The sequence below is a fragment of the Anser brachyrhynchus genome (genome assembly GCF_964034855.1).
Source record: "Anser brachyrhynchus genome assembly, chromosome: 2".
NCBI classification, from domain to species: domain Eukaryota; kingdom Metazoa; phylum Chordata; class Aves; order Anseriformes; family Anatidae; genus Anser; species Anser brachyrhynchus.
Genome location: NC_137695.1, coordinates 152,816,088 through 152,836,530, shown reverse-complemented (window position 1 = coordinate 152,836,530; position 20,443 = coordinate 152,816,088). Strand labels below are relative to the sequence as shown.

The 20,443-nt window shown below is 39.2% G+C and overlaps 1 protein-coding gene across 8 annotated transcripts in view; it reads left to right on the top strand.

Annotated features, from left to right (window-relative positions):
- Positions 1-18,379, top strand: part of HHLA1 (HHLA1 neighbor of OC90) — a 34,262-nt gene extending 15,883 nt beyond the window's left edge. For 7 of the 8 annotated variants that reach the window (XM_080581859.1, XM_080581858.1, XM_080581856.1 and 4 more), the window contains 7 exons: positions 589-681; positions 1,621-1,827; positions 2,416-2,487; positions 2,717-2,788; positions 12,038-12,194; positions 12,529-12,611; positions 12,831-13,104. In XM_080581859.1, the coding sequence (XP_080437985.1) occupies positions 589-681; positions 1,621-1,827; positions 2,416-2,487; positions 2,717-2,788; positions 12,038-12,194; positions 12,529-12,611; positions 12,831-12,874 (728 nt within the window). In that variant the 3' untranslated portion in view covers positions 12,875-13,104. Of the gene's footprint in view, positions 1-588; positions 682-1,620; positions 1,828-2,415; positions 2,488-2,716; positions 2,789-12,037; positions 12,195-12,528; positions 12,612-12,830; positions 13,105-17,363 lie in introns of those variants that run through there. The other variant, XM_080581860.1, reaches the window with a different exon arrangement.
- The last annotated feature ends 2,064 nt before the right edge of the window (positions 18,380-20,443 follow it).

Sequence of the window (20,443 nt, the reverse complement as noted above, 5' to 3'; positions counted from 1 at the left end):
CCATCTTGTAAAAATAAGTAAAATTTACAAACATTTAAATTATTGAAAATGACGTCTTCTATTGGAGGAACAAACAAAAGCTCCCGGGATCAGAGCTTTCACGGGATTCAGCACTGGGCTGGGAAGGCTCTGTAATATTCTTGATCTAAAGGGTTATCTTCCTTAGCTCTGAGCACAAATAATCTGCATTTACGTGAGTAACCTTCAGAAAGGAGTCAAATATACTCAGACAGCGTGCTGCATGGCTCCTCCACACACAACTTCTTTGCCAGGTTGAGCTGGCTGCAGATGCTGACCTCTTATTGCTGCCAGTGACTACTTCTTATTTTGGATGGTGGATTAAAACAGGAAGACATGGAAATCATTGACAAGTTCACTTTCACTGAAAGCTGTAGGAAGTTTCTCACCTGTTTAAAAAGAAGTAATAATAATAATAATAATAAAAAAAAAAATAAAGACACTTTGCTAGTAACTTTCTTTTAAAAAGACATCAGTTCCTTTTGCACCAGAACCTGATTTATTTCCTTTCTATTATATGATATTCTACGGATGCTAAGTGTACTAACATTATCTTCTCATACCTCAAAGATCTAGATTCAATTTTTTCAAGCTTCATGAAATTACAGGAAGACTCAAACAAAACCATGCATCCATCAGTAGAACACAAGTGGACATTTAAAAGTGAGTTAATATTTCCAGATCTTTATATTCTCCTTGATTAATATCTCAACAAGTGATCGCTTATCTTTGCTGCACATATCAGTGATGCTAAACTACAATTACAGAGTAAGGTAAAAGTTTGTCCTCAGATCAGGCCAGTAATGCACTCAATAGCATTTTTACCAGATTTTTTTTTTATGTTTTATTTACAAAATTTCTCTAGGAGAGAGAGAAGTAAAGAAAAAAAATAACTGTTTTAAACCAAGAAAAAGTTTTGTTGTTTTTTTGTTTCTCCTTATTGGCATTTTTTCTGTATTTTATTTAATTAAAATAATTGAAATTAAAAAAATAAAAATAAAAAAATAAAAAACATTGATTTTGATTTTAAATTAGTAACATCTTTGATTTTATATAACCTTCAGTAGTGAGTGACTGGTTGTCATTCCTGCCACAAAAATGTCATCGGTTCTCCAATTCCACTATCTGCCCTCCAGTACCTGCCTGCTTCCCATCACATAGACAAGAGCTTTCATCTTTCCATCTGTAGTAAAAAAAAGTCTAGGAAATAAAAAATAATTTATGTAAAAAAACCACTCTGAAGGAACACCACATTCTCTTTTTTTTTGTTTATGAACACTTGGACATTGAAATGTGGGGCTGGAATTAGATGATTTTTAAGGTCCCTTCCAATCCAAACCATTCTATTATTCTATGTCCTCAGTTAAAGTTTCTAGCTTTAGTGGTACTTCCCATGTTTTCCGGGAAAGAAAAAATAAAAACCATAATTAATAAAATTAAGTGAAAAATTGCATGTCAGCTGCCAGCAGAAGCACTTGAGGAGCAAAAGGGGGTTTTCTGGGTGTATTTTAGGTAGTATTGTCGCCCAGCATATTACGCTTGCTGCTGCCATGGGGCATCAGCACTCACAGGACATTTATGGTGCCTTCCCCCTGTCTTCAGCTTCTCCAGCTACCAGCACCCCTCTTGCCCTGAAAGGGGAGGACATCCCCACCACAAGGTCCCCACCATGGCCAAAGACGGTTGGTGTGAAGGGATCAGGGTTTCCGTCACTACACGTGGATGCTTCAAGACCAAGAGGCACGGTTGGAGCCCCTCCGGCTGCTGGGGAGAGCTTGGCCCCATCATCAGCCTTGCAGACCAGCCCTGGTGAGTTCTGTGCAGAGGACCAAAACTTGCTTTACCCCATTAGCTCTGGAGCTTGGCCAAAAACCCAACCCAAGCCATGTTTCAGAGGTGAATGTTAGGAGGCCCTTCAGGAAGACCTGCTCTTGGTCTCTAGTGAGTAGATTTCTTTACTGTAGAGGTGCTAACATAGGGTAGAGGAGCCATCCTGTAGTTCTTACTGTTTGGGGCAAAACACAGGTCCTGCTTCTCGTGGACAGATCTGCCACACAATTCTTTGCTCACATCTTGCTCCAAACCCAGTGAATAGACCTGGGTTGGGGTGGGGTAGGGAACACCAAAACTAAAACCGACCATAAAATAGAGCTGATTCTCTAGGTCTCTACTAAAAATATCTTCTTTAAATCCTCTTTCCTTAGCCCATGCACTTTCCAAGTTCTAATAAATACAGTTTCTGCCCTTCCTTTTTCATCACACCATTTTTATAAGCCACTGGAAGTATTGGGTAAGGATCCCTGTCTGTTGAGCAGTCTCATACATAGCAGGATGTTCTTCTCAATATACAAATAAAAAATTTTCTGAATGATGTTATGTGCCTTTCTGTTCCCACAGGTGATACATATGCATTTTGGATGCAGACCATCCCTCCTCAAGAAGCCAGCAAACTGATGCAAACAGAGCCAGGTGAGATTGATCTGGGAAAATAGCAAAGTGCGTCAGTCAGCACATTTATGAAAATAAAAATAATACGTATAGAAATAGGAGACTGTGAAGGTATTTATGCATCAATATCTACAGAAGTGTCTATTAGTGGCCTGAGACTTCAGTATGTTTTTGTTACTCTTGTTCAAACTTCCCCTTTTTTTTTTTTCCTGTTATGTCAAAGCATTTTATATTTTTCTTCCTCCTTCAGATTTCCTTTCTTCTGTACTGCCTACTCCACCCTACCGGCCCACTGTGACACTGAAACTTCACTCAATTACCCGTAAGTAGTAGCTGAGCATACAGCAAAAATAGTAGCCTGTTTGAAAGTATACCCATATACAAATTTTCTTATGCGGAAATAATGTGCATGTATCATGTACTTAACATATTTTATGAATGTAAACACACAAAATGTCAAAGGGATTGTTTCCATATTTCTGAATCATACACAACCTCACACTGAAAATACAAATTATGATATAATGAAATCATGTACTCCACATGTCAATTTTAACATGGATTGGCTGTTGGGAAATCTTAAGATTCCTTTGTTCCAAAAGAAATTGTCATGTTTTAAATCCTCCTATTGGTACAAATAAAATTATTAAGTCGATCCCTGACACATGAAATCTTCAGAATTACTCTGAATTTTCAATACTACAAAGTTCCTCTTTGGCTAAAGAAGGACAGTTATCCGCTAGATTTCCAGGAGAACATAGATTTTCCTTTTATATTCCAAAATAATTGGAATTTAAGAGTTCAGTGTAGTAAATACATGATGATGTGCCATTCCACTTATAAGTGTCATCTAGTCATATAGGCAAAAAAATTACATTTCTGTGAAAGTATTTAATAAGAGGATATATGCTTTCAAAAACTGGACCTAATAAAATGCCAAAAAGGGAATTTGCACTCTGGGAGAATCCAGCCCCAGCTTTGGATTCTGGGCATATGAATGAGTCCAGGCTGCCCACTCCCAAATTTGCAAAGTAGAAGCATAGTTCATAAATACAATGGGAATAAATCTCAGCTTCAAATCCCAATCAAAGTCAAAATCAGAAGTCACAGAGCTGAAGAAAAATTTCTACTTGCTCCAGCAATGCTAAGAGTGGTAGAATGGTAGAATATAAATTCTGAATTTGGTTTCATGGGCTTATCACAGGGAAGAAATAATATCTCTTCCAGTGTACTAATGCCAACAGAGCTTAAGGCAGGATTTTTTTACCCAGATCTGGGTGGCTGATTTGAGATGAGACCTATCACGAACACCTAAAACTAGGTAAAATACATCTCATCCTGCAGATACCTCTAATACCTCCAGGTCTGCATACACCTTTAATACCTCTACCAGGCCTTTCCACTCCCAGCCTGGAATCCTTCCTCCCGGTGATCACACTGTAAACCAAACCACGTGGCCAGCTGAGCAGCAGGCAAGGTAGAACTGAAGTTGCATGTATCTCAGCTCTTGATTAAGCTTTGCACTCCCTGCTAACCTGGTAATTAATCATAGAATCATAGAATGCTAATGGAATTAAGGAATTAAATTAATGGAGTTAAGGAAGTAAATTAATAGAATTAAAGTAAATTTGAGGGATATGCTGGGGTAGATGGTCCAGCTTTGGTATTCACATGGAAGAGCACTTCGACATTTTTATGATTTCATATTGCGTATTTCATATTCACATTTCATATTTCCCTACAAATACGATTTAATATATATTATTTGGAGGGAAAATCCAGCCTGCCTGCACTTGGATCCAGACAAAATCTACATACCTCTATTCCAGACTGGGATTGTGATTATCTGCTATTCAGCATAGCATAATCTTTTTAGAGAAACTTGGTAGCTACCACTGAGCCCAGTCTGTAGCACATTAATTCAGGATCAGTGTCTCTGGCTGAAAACAAGACTAGAAAGGGAAGAAATGGTCCCCATCTTTTCCAGAATAAACATATGGCTCATTTCCAAGGTTTCCTGGCATTAGGATTATGTTCTCAGCCTCTTTCACCCCAAATCCACCTATTTGGCTGCTCAGAGCTGTGACAGAGCTACAAACAGATGGGATGCTCTGGGAAGAGGCTGTCTTTGGTCCCCACGGTGAAGTTGACTGTGCTGCTACCAGGGATGTGATTGTTCCTTGGAGAGGATGAGCAGGAACACGAGTCTTGCTTGGTCGTGAGGACTGCCAGAGGGGATTTTGGAAATCTGTTCCTTGCCTGCTCATGTTTCTGTGCAGTGACTGTCTAATGCCAAAAGCATAGATGCTGGGCTGTGCAATGGTAATATATCAGACTAAATTTGAGGGGCTCTTCAGTATCATTTAGTCTTGATGTTATAGATGAAAACAGAAGAATTTTGTATTTGTCCAAAGGACAAAAATGCCGATCAAATAATACTTTTCAGATGATGTGTTTGAACACATAGGAAATAGAAGGGAAAAAAAAAAAAAAAAAAAAGATGATCTGAGCAAAGTAGGGCCAGCAAATTCAGAAGGGCAGTTGGCAAAGATGGAAAAAAAGAAATGCTGATTATATGGCTTGTGATAATTTGATGGGGATGACGGAAAAATAAGTTGCACTGTCTGATATTGTTAAATGTGGGTCTTTGATATGGATTCCTAATAAGTCTGACCAAGAAAGCTGCTGCTGTCCTGTCAAAACAGAATGGGCAAAGTGAAAAACTGAGCATCAGCAGGTGAAGGGAAACTCTGCATCCTTGTGGTCTCCTTCTGTGCTACTGGAACCAACCCAGAACATCGGAGATGCAGCCAGTTCCCCAGCTCCATGCAGGCAACCCTCAGGTCTTTGTCTGGGATTGCTTTGAGGCTTAAAGCCAAAGATTTGCTTTGGATTCTCTGCTAATCTCACAGTTTGTAATGATATTTTAAATACTGACTTCTGTCTGCTCATTGCTGTATTCTAACACACCTTTGTTTGTTTGCAAAGGATTATTGTGAGGGGATGAGCATAGTTGTGTCAGACAAGAAAAGTCCTTTTGTAGATCTTCAGTTTGCTGTTGCTGAGAATAATCACCTAATAGGAGAGAAGTAACATCTTATATCTTTATCTATATCTAGGGATATCTTATATCTTTATCTATATCTAGGGAGAATCTCCATCCTTTACTGGATGCGAGGGGAAACCTAGTTACTAAGGATGAGGAAAAGGCTGAGGTGCTTAATGCCGCCTTTGCCTCAGTCTTTAGCGGCAATACCGGTTGTTCTCCGGACACCCAGTGCCCTGAGCTGGTGGAAGGGGATGGGGAGCAGGATGTGGCCTTCGCTATCCATGAGGAAATGGTTGGCGACCTGCTACGGAGCTTGGATGTGCGCAAGTCGATGGGGCCGGATGGGATCCACCCAAGGGTACTGAGAGAACTGGCGGAGGAGCTGGCCGAGCCGCTTTCCATCATTTATCGGCAGTCCTGGCTATCGGGGGAGGTCCCGGTTGACTGGCAGCTAGCCAATGTGACGCCCATCTATAAGAAGGGCCGGAGGGCAGACCTGGGGAACTATGGGCCTGTCAGTTTGACCTCAGTGCCGGGGAAGCTCATGGAGCAGATTATCTTGAGGGTCATCACGCGGCACTTGCAGGGCAAGCAGGCGATCAGGCCCAGTCAGCATGGGTTTATGAAAGGCAGGTCCTGCTTGACGAACCTGATCTCCTTCTATGACCAAGTGACGCGCTTGGTGGATGAGGGAAAGGCTGTGGACGTGGTCTACCTTGACCTCAGTAAGGCTTTTGACACCGTTCCCCACAACATTCTCCTCGAGAAACTGGCTGCTCGGGGCTTGGACTGGCGTACGCTTCGCTGGGTTAGAAACTGGCTGGATGGCCGGGCCCAGAGAGTTGTGGTGAATGGAGTCAAATCTGGTTGGAGGCCGGTCACTAGTGGAGTCCCCCAGGGCTCGGTACTGGGGCCGGTCCTCTTTAATATCTTTATTGATGATCTGGATGAGGGCGTCCAGTGCACCCTCAGTAAGTTTGCAGACGACACCAAGCTAAGTGCGTGTGTCGATCTGCTCGAGGGCAGGAAGGCTCTGCAGGAGGATCTGGATAGGCTGGAGCGATGGGCTGAGGTCAACTGCATGAAGTTCAACAAGGCCAAGTGCCGGGTCCTGCACCTGGGCTGCAACAACCCCAAGCAGAGCTACAGGCTGGGAGATGAGTGGCTGGAAAGCTGCCTGGCCGAGAAGGACCTGGGAGTATTGGTGGATAGTCGGCTGAATATGAGCCAGCAGTGTGCTCAGGTGGCCAAGAAGGCCAACGGCATCCTGGCCTGTATAAGAAGCAGTGTGGCCAGCAGGTCGAGGGAAGTGATTGTGCCCCTGTACTCGGCTCTGGTGAGGCCGCACCTCGAGTACTGTGTTCAGTTTTGGGCCCCTCGCTACAGGAAGGACATGGACGTGCTCGAGCGAGTCCAGAGAAGGGCGACCAAGCTGGTGAGGGGTCTGGAGAACAAGTCTTACGAGGAGCGGCTGAGGGAGCTGGGCTTGTTCAGCCTGGAGAAGAGGAGGCTCAGGGGAGACCTCATCGCTCTCTACAGTTACCTGAAAGGAGGCTGTAGAGAGGTGGGGGTTGGTCTATTCTCCCACGTGCCTAGTGACAGGACGAGGGGGAATGGGCTAAAGTTGCGACAGGGGAGTTTTAGGTTGGATGTTAGGAAGTACTTCTTTACCGAAAGGGTTATTAAGCATTGGAACGGGCTGCCCAGGGAGGTGGTGGAGTCACCATCCCTGGAGGTCTTTAAAAGACGTTTAGATGTAGAGCTTAGGGATATGGTTTAGTGGAGTACTTAGTGTTAGGTCGGAGGTTGGACTCGATGATCTTGAGGTCTCTTCCAACCTAGAGAAATCTGTGAATCTGTGAATCTGTGAATCTTTGGTGTTGTCTGCTTTTTACCTTGGTTTTATTGTCATTGCCTATTACAGCAACCCAAGAATAGCATCCTCTGCTGTTAATTTTTGTAGCTTTTACTGATTCTGATCAGGTTTTTCATAGTTCTGGTTGGCTGAATTTACCAGCAGAAGTTGGTTTGTTTGTATTTTTTTCTCTTTTTTTTCCTCTCTTTTTTTTTTTTTTCTTTTCTTTTCAATCATGCTATTAGGAAAAGAAAGCATTTGAGAGCATAGGACTCAGTGGGGCATCCGTTCTTGGAGAAAATAATGTTATTGATGTTATTGTAGTTAATTAAAAACACTGATTATGAATACAAAGGATTTTGACAACAGCATCAAGTGATCACACAAACACAGTGGGGGGAGACCTGCAAGAAAGGCAGTGGCAAAGAGGCTGGAGAGGAATCTATTGCCTGGCAGGCTTGGGAAAACTGCAGTTAAACACTATCTACTGAGACCTGCTTCTAAGGAGAAGACTCACTGGTGGTGAGACAAGAAACAGTTCTTGATGTTAAGAGGTCTTTCAAACCATTATATTAAGGAGCTAGTTATCCTTTCAACATTTTTTTTTTAATTTTTGATATTTTTTTCATTTCACTTAAAAAAAAAAAAGTCCTCATCTTAACCCCCATGACATACATTGCATGAAGAAAATGAACCAATATAATATCATGAATATAATTTGATTTCTTGACACTCTTGATGGTGCGAAGGGAAGAATTTAAGACAAACTATGTCTTATTATCTTGATAGGGATCAGATGAATATGTTATGGCAATTCTTGTCTACCAAGACCTAATTCTGCACACACACACACAAAACAACAGCAACAATGTTCTCTGTGTTTCCTAGTTGCTTTGGATGAGTTTGACTTGAGGATTAAATGAGGGCCACCCAACTGGACATTGCTGGAGTCTGTGAGTGGATTTGTGGTGTGCGCTGTCCAGGGCTTGTTCATCTGCCATGTGCTGTCTGGTGGACAACCCTATAAACCGTACAAAACCTAAAACTGGGAACAAGACCTTTTTGAAAAGGCTGGGAAACATGGGTTGCAATCAGTGAATGGAGACTCACAAAATGCCTCTCTGTCAGAAACCGTGGCATAGCTACGTATATCAATCATGGCATTTTGAGAAGAAATTAAATAAAATAAAATCAAACAGTGGGATCACACAGCAGTGAAGAGCAGCCACAGTACTCTTAAGACCAAGACATTATTCCATTAAGTCATTTCTTAAATCACAAAAGTGGATCTATTTATTTATTTGTTTATTTATTGCATGCCAACTGATAAAATATTTGAGTGCATATTATAGCACACAGAGAGGGATATTGTAAGCCTGAATTATTCACAGTAGCCAAAACATTGCTTTTCACTGATGGCAAAATTTAATCTAAGTGTCAAAGAGAGGTGATATTCAGTTCCTAGTGGAAAGGGCTCTTTAGTGCAGCACAAACTGGTCACTTATCTGCCTGCAACAGTAGCAGAGTAATTTCAAAAGGGCAAGAGCAAAGCTCTGCATGGGAAAGTGAGTTTCCTGTGCTCTCTTCCCTGTATTAACTAACTCATTTTCTTAGAAAAGAAAAATGTTAGAAAGGAAAGTTTTAAAATAAATTCCTACATATAAATCTTTTTGCTTCAATCTGAATTTGTAGGAACCCAAAAAAAAAAAAAAAAAACAAACCTCTAACAGTAGAAATTTATTACAATGAGATAAAAAATGACTATGAAGCACTGAAAATATTGATTTCAATGCTGTCATGTAAGTATACTATCCAATCCAAATAAAATTAAATCTAACTTTAATTGAAAAAAAATTCAACATCAAATACAGTATTATGTAAATACAACATCAATTTAAAATGAAATTATTGTTAGAAATGAAAACCAGAGCAATTTGTTTAACTTTCAACTTTTTTATTTGACTTCTCTTTCCTACATAAATGAATCCACATTGAAATTGCAGTCATTCAATTTACATTTAGATAGAGCTGAATTTCTGCTGGCAAAATGCACAGCTTGAGCAAAGCACTAACACCTGTTAGATGGAATAGTGAGTACCTACTTTGGTGGAGACGTTGAGATTCATTGGAGGGTGGGTTTTAGGAAGTTTTAATTATTCCCAGCAAATATAACATCCCTTTTTAATGGATAACTTATACTAAAAACTCATCACTGCTTGCTCTGATGTTCAGTTATTAACATGAAGAGTGTTTGTTAAAACAAGACATCAGTCATTTTTAATTGCCAGCAAGTGGAAAAAATCAAGACGTGTCAAGTGCTAGCGATCATGCAAAACTGCTGAGATTGAGGGAGATGGGGCTCCCTCTCGCTCATCACTGACTAATTACAGTGCAGTGTCTGTGACACACAGCCAGTGGTCCTTTTTCAGAGGGGACCATGAGTATGGGAGCTGCAAGGGCTGCCCATGACTCCTCCATGATTTTTGCTACCTTGGGCAAGCTCTGGCAGAAGACAAATTGTTTCATAGCAATCTCTTTCAGCTTGGCAGTGCCTCTATTTTCCTCCTGCCCACGAATGCCATTTTATATTAAACTTCTTGTCAGCACTAGACAACTTAGTCTTATTTCAACAGAACTTCATTAGTCCAAATTTAACCTCCGTAACCTCTCCTATCGCATAACATAAGATGGCCCAAAGCTATAAAGCATGTGAGACATGTGAACCTGGAAATACAATTACACTGTCTAAGGGGATTATGCTCTGCAGGTAAGACAGTTTATCTAGGCATGTGGCCAAAGCCTGCTGCTGGTTTCACAGGTGGAAAAGCCAGCCAGCAATCCCACGGCTGCTGCCTTTGCTCCCCAGTTTTGGGGTCTTCCAACTCAGTGGGTGGAAGGGAGAAGGACACCCAGGTCATGCAAAATGTGGCTTCTCCTGGCATGGTCCCTGGTTATCTTCTTCCAGTTCCAGAGTGGTGTTTGCAGGGATGTCCCTCATTTTTTGGGGTGCTGGCACAGGGTCAGCACCTTTGGAAAGCTTGCTGCTCGTAGGGGGCAGCACGAGCTGCACACTGCAAGACCCAAATTGTGCCTCCCCACAGCATCTCCTCTGCAGAGTGACATTATTTAATGCACAAAGTTGAGGTGGTTACATGGCTATTTCAGCCATGTCCGAGCCTTTCAGCACAGTTTAAATGTTGCATTTGTTTTTTCTAGCAAGCTGTTATTTACCTACCATAACACAACTGTTAACTAAGTTAACTAACAGGAAAGGCAAAGACTCAAGATGATGCGTGCCAGAGTAAGGCTTCAAGAAGACAAGATTATGGCTAATGTTAGGTTTTCTCTTAATATAGTAAAGAAAAACACTGAAAAAAAAATATGAAAGCAGCTGCAGTTTTGCATTACCCTTTCTAAGTTTCCGTCATTTTCACCTTGCTTTGTTTTCTCTTTTCTGTAACAGAAAGAGACGCTGAAAGGAGATTGTATTTCACACTGAAAATAAAAAAAAAAAAGGGAAAAAAAAAAGAAAACACCCACATAGCAATTCTTATAACCTGCCATCACCTATTCTGTTATATTACATTATCTGCAGCCTGGCACAGGTGCATTTTCTGCTGGGGTGAACTGTTTGGTGTACAAATGTTTCTCTCTCACTGCTGACTGGAGAAGATTCAATGAACAGAATAAACTAGATATTTTCCTTTTAGTTGATTTCAGAGAGGGGAGAGGGAGTCCAGCCCTCACTACACCATTTTCCTGCATTTTTCTTAAGTTATCATAATAGTGGTCACCTGAAGGAAAAACAAACAAACAAACAAAAACCCACGGATTAACCAACTGGCAGCCGACCAAGAGTAAAATGGAGAAATGATTCCTACCTTCCTCTCAATGTAGGCAAAAATTGACCTTTTCTCCTTCAGTTTCTTGGTAGTTTTCAAGACACCTGTAGGAAAGTATTTACCCAGAGGATTTTTACCTGTCTCTAAAAAGTTATCTGAAATTAGCTGATGATTCAATTTCCTGGAAACAAGAGGGGAAAATGGCAGGCAAATGCAGAAATAGGCAGAGAGAAAGCCATAACCTCTGCATAAATCATGTTTCTTCTGTTAATGAGGCTAAAAAGGAGATGAAGAGAACAGTGAGAGGCTGACTGCTTATTAGCTCTGTCGTATTTAGCCTAGGATTCAGACTTAGAGGGTGTGTGTAGGAAAGAGTGTGAAAATAGAAATGGCTATTGCATTAAAGTATCATATCTATATAGAAAATATCAAATATAATAAGTGTATGCTGCTGTTCATCTCACTGTTTTGTGCTGTGGAAAACTGATGCTTCAATGGTAACTGAACCTCCACCTAAAGAGGTAACAATAAATAAATTACATCTTTAGAGTTGTTCCTTATACTTGTGATAAATAAAAGCAACATGGATTTTAATAACTAACTAGAAATTATAAATAATAAATTGAAAAGAATATTTGTGCTATCAGTCTAACAACTGCCAGACTGCGTGTGGCTTTCTTTTCAATTATCTCCCTCACTCAGACTTGATTTTAAGATACCTCCGTGAGCTCTTTAATCTGCATATTTCCCTTAGCCCAGATAAGTAATTACAGGGAATTTTATGGGATAAGTCTATGAATTATTACACAGTTATATTTTTCCTAGGGTGTCCACAAGCAATCCTCAAAGAGTCCCGTGTGACCTCACCTCCTGTCACAGTCATAGTGCAGAAGATCAATCCTTGTGTGATGGAGCTGTGCAGGTTTTTCCAGCTCTGCCTCTGCGTTGGTCGAAGAAAATATTCCAGAAAGGAAGCCATGAGGTAAAATCTGACAGCAGTTTCACTTGCTTCTGTCTTCTTAAAATAATCCATCATGCTATTTCAAAAAAATGACAATTTTCAATCACCAGTGCTTATTTTTGAGTCTGTGGCTACTGGCTGAGTCCCAGATGGGCCCCCAGGGCACTGATCTGGCCTCCATTTGTCAGTCTGGGTGAACGTTGCTCAGCTGGATTTTTCCCAGTATTTAATGTCATAGGTGAGGTCAGAATCTCTTTGTTTCTATGTTCAAAGTGCAATATTAGCAGCATAACATGCATTCAGCTATGCTTATGTAAGATAGCAGGACAGTACTCTCCTAACTTTACTTCTTTAGGTACTGTGTAGAATACTATTCCTGGTTCTTGAAAAATGCAAGTTATGTCTGTGAACAAGTCAAAAGAGTTGCTTACTCCCACAGTAAGTATGTTTTCTATTTAAACCTCTACATACCTTATTAAGAATATATAACAAGAAGTTTTAGATACCCACAGAGTATTTGCTGACTTTCTTCAGAGCGCTATTTCTCCTGATGAAGATTTTTTAAGGTATTAAAATAGAGATTTATTGAACCATGTATGGTTTTAATATTCTCCTTGTAAAATCTGTTCTGACTTCAATTTTCTTTTGTTCTTCCAGCATTAAAACAGAAATGCCTTAAAAACATCTGTAAATCAGTTTAGAGTACTGAAGAATTTTACTGCAATTCAGAAGATCGGTGGCAGTTTTAGTAGTCTCTTTCATTACTCAGCATAAGAAAAATCAGATTGTGATATGTTATTTACAAATGTTTGTAACAAGACAAGTTATTAATTGGATGTTAACTTAGGAATCTGTCTTCCTCAAAACAATGTAAAAATGATGTGTAAAAACAGATGCATTTTATACAAGTGTTGTAACTGCAATAAGAACATTGGAAGGCTTTTTAAAATTGTATTTTATAAAGGATTCATATATGGTTGGTTAGTGCATGTAATTATTTTCCTCTAGTACAATTTACAATTAACATAAAATAATCAAAATGAACACATGTAAAATAATTTTAAAACAAGCTGTAATATTAAAGACAAGATTTTTATATTTTATTTTTTTCCTGGGTGTTAAGCCCTTGCAGACTGTCCATGATTCTAAATCAAGAGTCTCCCACTACTTCAGCAACTCATCTCATGAAGAGCTCAGCCAAGGAAATGTTCACACCTCTGGTGCTCTCACTCTGTGACACATTTGTGTGAGCTCACCAAGACTCATGTCCTTCCTTCCTTAATTGCACCTCTGGTGAACTAAAAAACAATTAAAAAAAAAAAGCCAAATAATGCACAATCCTGTATTTTGCTGCACTGCAGCAATATGATTCCTCAGTCAACCCAAAGTTCATAATCAAGCCATTAAAATATCTAACAAAAGAAGAATATTTGCGGTACAGCTGATATGCATTGATGTTTCACTGAAGAAATTTGTGTTCAAAGTAATATAATGCCAAAGAGAAAGGTGGCACCACAGGGAATGCTGACCCCAGAGAAAGATAGTCCTTTCCCAAAAAAAGTTTAATTTATTGTGCCCAGTGTCACAAAGGAAGCATTAAGCTTTCTGTCGTATCAAAGAGCATGACAGACTGGAGTATCATCAGCTGCAGTTGATATTGCAATGTAGGCCAGTGAAAGCAATAAGAATGAGGTTATAGTGGATGTATAAATTGGAGGGAGTATTAAATATGGCCATGATATTGCAAAGCTGTGGTGGGATCTCACACCGCAACACCTCTCCTCACCCAAGGCAGGATCAGTTCTGCTGTGAAAGGCTGGGTGAAAAACACCTTTGTGCAACAGCTGCTTTTAGATCCCACAAAAACATTGTAAAGTCTGAAGACATGATTAAGAAAGTAAATCTATATTGCTTCTTACAGTCATTCTCATCATTAAGTTTCCTGAGAATTGAGGAAGAAGGACATGTAAGGATGAACATAAGGTGGGGGAGGAAGAAAGCAATGATTTTGTTTGACTTTCTGTTTTTCAGTAATTGAAAGAAAAATATTTGTGTCAAAAGCTTCCCTTTGAGAAGATTTTTTTAAAAATTATTATTATTTTAATGTATTTGAATTGTAGCACTGGTCTCCATGCTACAGGAAGCTTTTGTATTTGTAAGAAATCACTGCCTTCTGCATTTTTCCTGCAGGAATAATATGAGTCCTAGGGCAGGGTGCTAACTAACCTGTGTGAAGTATTAGGTACCACAGGGCATGCCTGAGCCATGTCTGGCACTGCATATAGGTCACAGCTGTCTCCAATTTAAGGTCCTGGAAAGGGCTGGGAACTACCACCTGAGTGGTTTCACGGGGAGAGAATTACCGGGTGCCACGTAGTTATGGGTGTCTTGTGAAAAGATCTAAAGGCACTTGTCCTGAATGACAGAATTCTTGTCACACTTGCTTAAGACTCACTGCTTGGCTTGCGCAGGAGAATAATGAAAATTAATGGAAAAACAAACAAACAAAAAAAACCTACTAAATATGAAAAGGAATAACAAAGACTTCATTAAAAAAAATAGTAAGCCTCACAATAAATAAATAAATAAATAAACAAAAAACAACCACCACCAAAAAAAAACCACGTTTCCGTATTCTAGGGATTTCATTCCTGCAAAGCCTCAATGCCTTGGCAGAAGTCCATAAATGATGGTGGCATATGGGTAAATCAGAATTTCAAAGGACTTGTGTTTACTATTATGCCCACTTGAACCCACTCTGATTTGTCAGATTGAAATTTTTCATCGAGACAGTAAAAATGAACTATGGACAATCCCTGAGCTATCTGGGGACTCCAGCTGGAAGCATCAAAACTCATGGAGGTTGTAGGAGATCTATTTTCATATCATTCTGGTATAATCTCTGCCATTTTGCTTCTTCTCTAAAGTTCCTTGATAGAGCTGGTCACAGAGCTGGTATGACTGGACCAAGAAATACTTGTCCTTTTCCTGGCAAGATGTCAGTACTGAACCAATACGGACAAGTGTAGTTCACTGGATCTTGGAGGAGCCAAACCTTTTCTTCATGTAGATATTTTTATAGTTCTCCTTTTGTTAGTCTTTTTACTTCTCCATGCTCAGTGGACGGTTGGCCTAGAGTACTTTAACTGAAGTTAAGAGTGCTGTGGTATCCTAATTTGCTGAGCATGTGTCCTCTTGGCCAAGTTATGTCCTGGAAGGATCAGGATGGCACATCGACATTTCTGGGAGACCTTGTTGACATTGCTTTCCTCTACAGCAGCTTGGGAGAATTTTGTCTAGACTGCGTCTTTTTCAGGGCTTTGAGCAAGCCTTGGGGAGGGCTTTGGGTGAATACTGTAGGTGTGCATCTCACAGAGGGTGTGTGATGGGACATCTGCAGTGACAAACTAGCACCATCCATGTCGACTGGGACCTAAATTTTCTCACCAGCTTCAACTTCAGCCACCTGCTGAAGTTCAGGACAGATGAACAAGCTTTCACCAAAAGCACATCTCTGGGAAAAACAAACAAACCAATCAACCAAACAAACAAACAAATAAAAAACCTCAGCTTTGCTATGGTATTTTTGAAAGGTAGCTGTGTCTGACCCTGGCAGAAAGCACACCTTCCCAAGGAGGAAAAGCCAAATAAGCCAATGAGCCAAAGCTCATTGACTTGGCCTTCCCCTGGATTTCACTCAGCTTTGGATCAGAGCCACAGTGGATAGACAAGAGCAGACTTCTCAACCCCGAGGAATGCCAGTGTTTAAAGCTGTATAAATTTTCACTCATCTTTCGTCACTGAACACTACCTCTTGCTAAGCCACATTCACATGCCCCAGAGATTTTGTGATTAATAACAGTGAAATGATTGTTATTTAATTACAGCCACAGAGTATTAGAGCAAGTTACTATACGGTGAATGCACCTGCAGAAAAGACCTCTCAGTATAGATCCTTTACATGGCTGGAGCTATATTACTAAAATACTCTGTGGGCATAATGACTCTTAGGAACTTCACGGAAGGATTAATTAATAAATGTTGAAGTGGGTTTGATAAAGGAAGTGATCACATGGGTGAGGTATATATCCAAGCGGGTATAAATCACTTAGTACTGACTTTGCTGAAATCCATTTGTCTTTCATCCAACTGCTTTCGAATAATATCCCTCAAGGTAAGCTTTTCTAGATGTACTCTGTAATACAGGAATTAGGAAGAAAATGTAGAGAAAAAAAAAAAGTTATTCAGGGCTCTGGAGTACAGGTAAGACTGAAGTGAAGGTAAGAGATTTCAGACAGTAAACTGTAAATATTTAAAGCTGTTAGATTTATAACCTCATATCCTGATTAAATATTACAAGATTTTTAAATAAAAATGAATGCAATATTTGACTTTATACTTGATGGAGCAGAAATCAACAGTAGGTACATATTTGAAAACTGATAAATAAATCTTCATTTATTTGGTTATAAAAAACCTCCATGCCTGACTTAGAAAATTATTCTAATTTTGGGGTGAACTGTAAGTGTAGTTCAATTTTCTGTCGTTTAATGAGTACTGGTGCAAAGCTTCAGAAGAATTCCTTATTCACATTTCTAAAAGGATAAGCATTCCCAGATTTTGAAGATCTTCAAGCAATATAGAATTTGTGATTAGGAAAATATATGATGCATTCAATCAGTCTCAACACAGATCAGAGCAAATGTGTGACTACAAAGTGGGAGAGATTTCCATGATGTGAAGCAAACTAATACGCAGGAGTTCAGATTAACTGGGTTCAATAGAATCAATTCCAGAAGTTTTGTTCATTTGTAAGAACTGTTTGAACATTCTGCTAGATCAAGTAAGGTATGAAAACTGTTTGCAAAACAAAAGATGCTTCAAGCACACCATTTTTTTGCTCTTTGGACTTGCTCTGTCCATGGAACTTTTGAGGAGCCTGCTGACTAACTTAAATCAATATCCAAATAGATACTGTTATTCAGGTTTATAAAGAGTGTTGGTAAAATGTGGAGCATATGTAAGACTAGTCTTTGCTGCAATATGTGCACTTACTATGATAAGGGTAAAAACTATTGTATCAAGCAGAAATATGGCCAGGTTACAAAAGAATAATTTTCTAAGTTAATGTCTTCTTACTCTCAGATTCAAGAAATAACATTCTGCCTAATATTTTACTTAACTCATCAGGCGCATCAGTCTTCTGTGTGATTTTTTTCTTATCTTTGGATTAAACCAAAAATGATTGCAATTCTTCTGGTGTCTATGTCAATGGTGTTGCACAGTGGTAAGTCACCGTTCATTTTTTATGATTATTTAGCATTTATTCCTAAGTACTGTTTTAAGTATGTGCACATGGAAACAGAACTCTAGAAGCACACCTTCTACCCCTTCAAACTTTGTTGTTCAACATCCAAATGCACTGAAATAAGTGTAATTATGGAGTAGTTGTAAAACGGGTTTTTCTCAGGACTTGTCATAAAGAAAGAAACATTAGTAGGGTTAAAATATTTAAAGAAAAAAAATTGCAACTTTCCTTCTGCTAGCATTTGGTCATGATCTAAGTCCTTCAGAATGAAAAAAAAAAAAAAAAAAAAAAAGGAAAAGTGAAAAATTACATATATATAGATTCTACTCATTAAATACATGCGTGTTATCTAAATTCTCCACGTCATTAAGTGGGTTCTGAAATATTACTCATGCTCAGCTAAAACTCCTCCTTGAAATTTTACTTTGAACATTTTTTTTTTCCTTCATATAACTCTTCAGATTTTGCTGTCATGTAGTGAATGAGCTTCTAAGTGATCCAGTGGCAGGGATGGGAAAACATTTCAAATTTCTGCAATCCCTGCATTTGTGCGGGAATGTCATTGTAAGTAGCAGCATACAGGTGAAGAAAAGGGTTCTTAGAAGGTCTAACACCATTTCTGGTTGTTCTGTAGGGTTATTCCTGAAGTGAAAAGAAAGCCCAGCACCTTTGCACACAAAAAATTCTACAATGACCTACCTCACTTTCACTCATTGCCTCTCTTTTAAGGGGTCACATGCATTACAAGACAGTAAAGAAACTGGTCTAACACAAAATGCATGGAGAAATTATATTATTGAAATCAAGTCTTAAGACTCTTACTGTATGAATAGAAATCAGTAACAATTTCAGCATTTTTCCACAGCAAAGATGGGGAATGCCAAATTACAAGCACCATTTTTTAAGGGGGGGGGGGGGGGGGGAGGAAAATATTTAGTCTTCTAAAATAATTAAAGAAGGGATATTTAGTCTTCAGATGTAAATGTGACTGCATATGTTGATAATATCTAGTGCACTCAAAAATATCTAGGCACCCAGAAATTTTTTGAAAGACATTTGTTCCTAAAGCCTCAAAAAGCTATGCCACAGTTGTTAGATTTTTTTCCTCCATCTATGCACAGCCTAAGCACAAAGCTTTGAAATGTTGTCCTAGAACATATGGGGGTTTGGAAATGATTGTTGATTTATACTTATGTGAGATCCATTCTGCAGATCTCTATGTTCAGACTGAAACAAATATCTGTGCATGAATTAGTATTTTTGTGAGGAGCTACTGTGATTTACCTTGAATAAATCAAATAGGTTGGGTTTGCTGCACCCTTATTTTTCCTAGTAAATCAATGTTTCTGCTCCCCAAGTATTATAATGAATGCATCCATGCCCTATATTTTGACATTTTAATTAAACATGACTGCAAGAACAACTGGAGGTGCACTGATATATATATATATATATTTTTTTTTTTTTTTTGGATAGGCTTTGTTTGTATAACACTTCTGAAAAGCATTGTCAGAGTATCAACATCACAGACACAGTCCAGAAGCTATTTTTACATGCATCTGAATGATGAAAGAAACTCTGTGGCTAACGCATACAACTGGAAAGCCCAAGGGCTGATGTATCACACAAGGCTTTTCAGGACATGTGCCAAGTCATTTAGCAGGTTGTAGAGAAAGGTGAGAGAAGCTGACCTCCCCAGGGTGTTCTGTGATTTAAAAGATTTATTTCTGTACTGCAATCTTTCACTGACTATACAAGGAACAAGGTGGGAACATGAGCCCCAAAAGACATGGTAGAAAAAGAAGAAAAGAGCATGATTAATGCAGAAGGCATTTTCTCATTGTCCCTACCCCAAAATTTAAACAAAATTAAGCAACCTTGTTAGCAAACATTGATTCATTGATCCTGACTCACTGACAATCAGAAATTCCATTCTTAGTAACAAAAGGATTAGAAAAACTAAAAGTTTACTAAGCAGCTGACCCTGTGGTAGGAATTTTTCTCAAGGGGAGTGTCAGAGACTTATGAGCTAATTTGATGTGTGCAAATTAAGTTTGCTGAGAAGAATTACATGCAAATGGAGGATGCTGGAAGAATGACATCATCCAGCGGCTCTGTAATGTGCCTTTATCAATCCTCTTCTCTGTCTCTTTTCACGTCCGTGGAATCTTCATGCTTTCCAAAACTTTGCTGAAAGGCCTAGATGATCAATGGCTACACATTAACAGACACTGAGTTTGAGCTGTGGAGATAGGCAGTGTTTCAAAACCTGGCTTTAGATAAACTTGACAGGCCACAACTTGGGGCAAGGATGTTTGTGATTGTAGAGGAAATACAGCTTTTAAACCCCCAAATAAGTGGCAGCTTTTCTTTAGCAAGCATGGCTTAATGTGTGCACATATATATAGCAGTAAATGCTATTTCTTTTGCTAGGCACATCATTATTTTGCTTGAGTCTGAATTCCTTGTGACTGTCAAGCATTCAATAGACTTGTTTCAGTACTGTAAAAACCAGCCTTTATCAGGAGGTTTTTTTCTGGTCTGTGGAAAGCAGTCTCTTCCTCTCCAACCTGTTGCAATGAGGGATGTTTCTGGTTGTTCGCTGTTCATCTCAAAGCTTTTCATTGGGGCTAAGGTTTTCAGGAAAACAATAACATAAAAGGAAAAACATCTTCCTATTCTGCCACTAAACTTGACAAATGTAGTGCTGGAGGTATACTGACAATGTCTGGGGACATCTTGATCACTCCACAAGTTGAACTGAACTCGAGATTCCTGAGAAGATCCATTTATATAGTCTTAAAAATAATAAAAATAAAAATTTCTAGTCCTTTGCTAAACTTCAAGTTAAGGATTATCTGAAAAAATCCATTACTTGTCTTCCTCTTCCTTCTCTTACACCTATATTTATTGCAGGAAAATACAACACAATAACAAAGTAATAACAGCTCTTTCCCAGAAC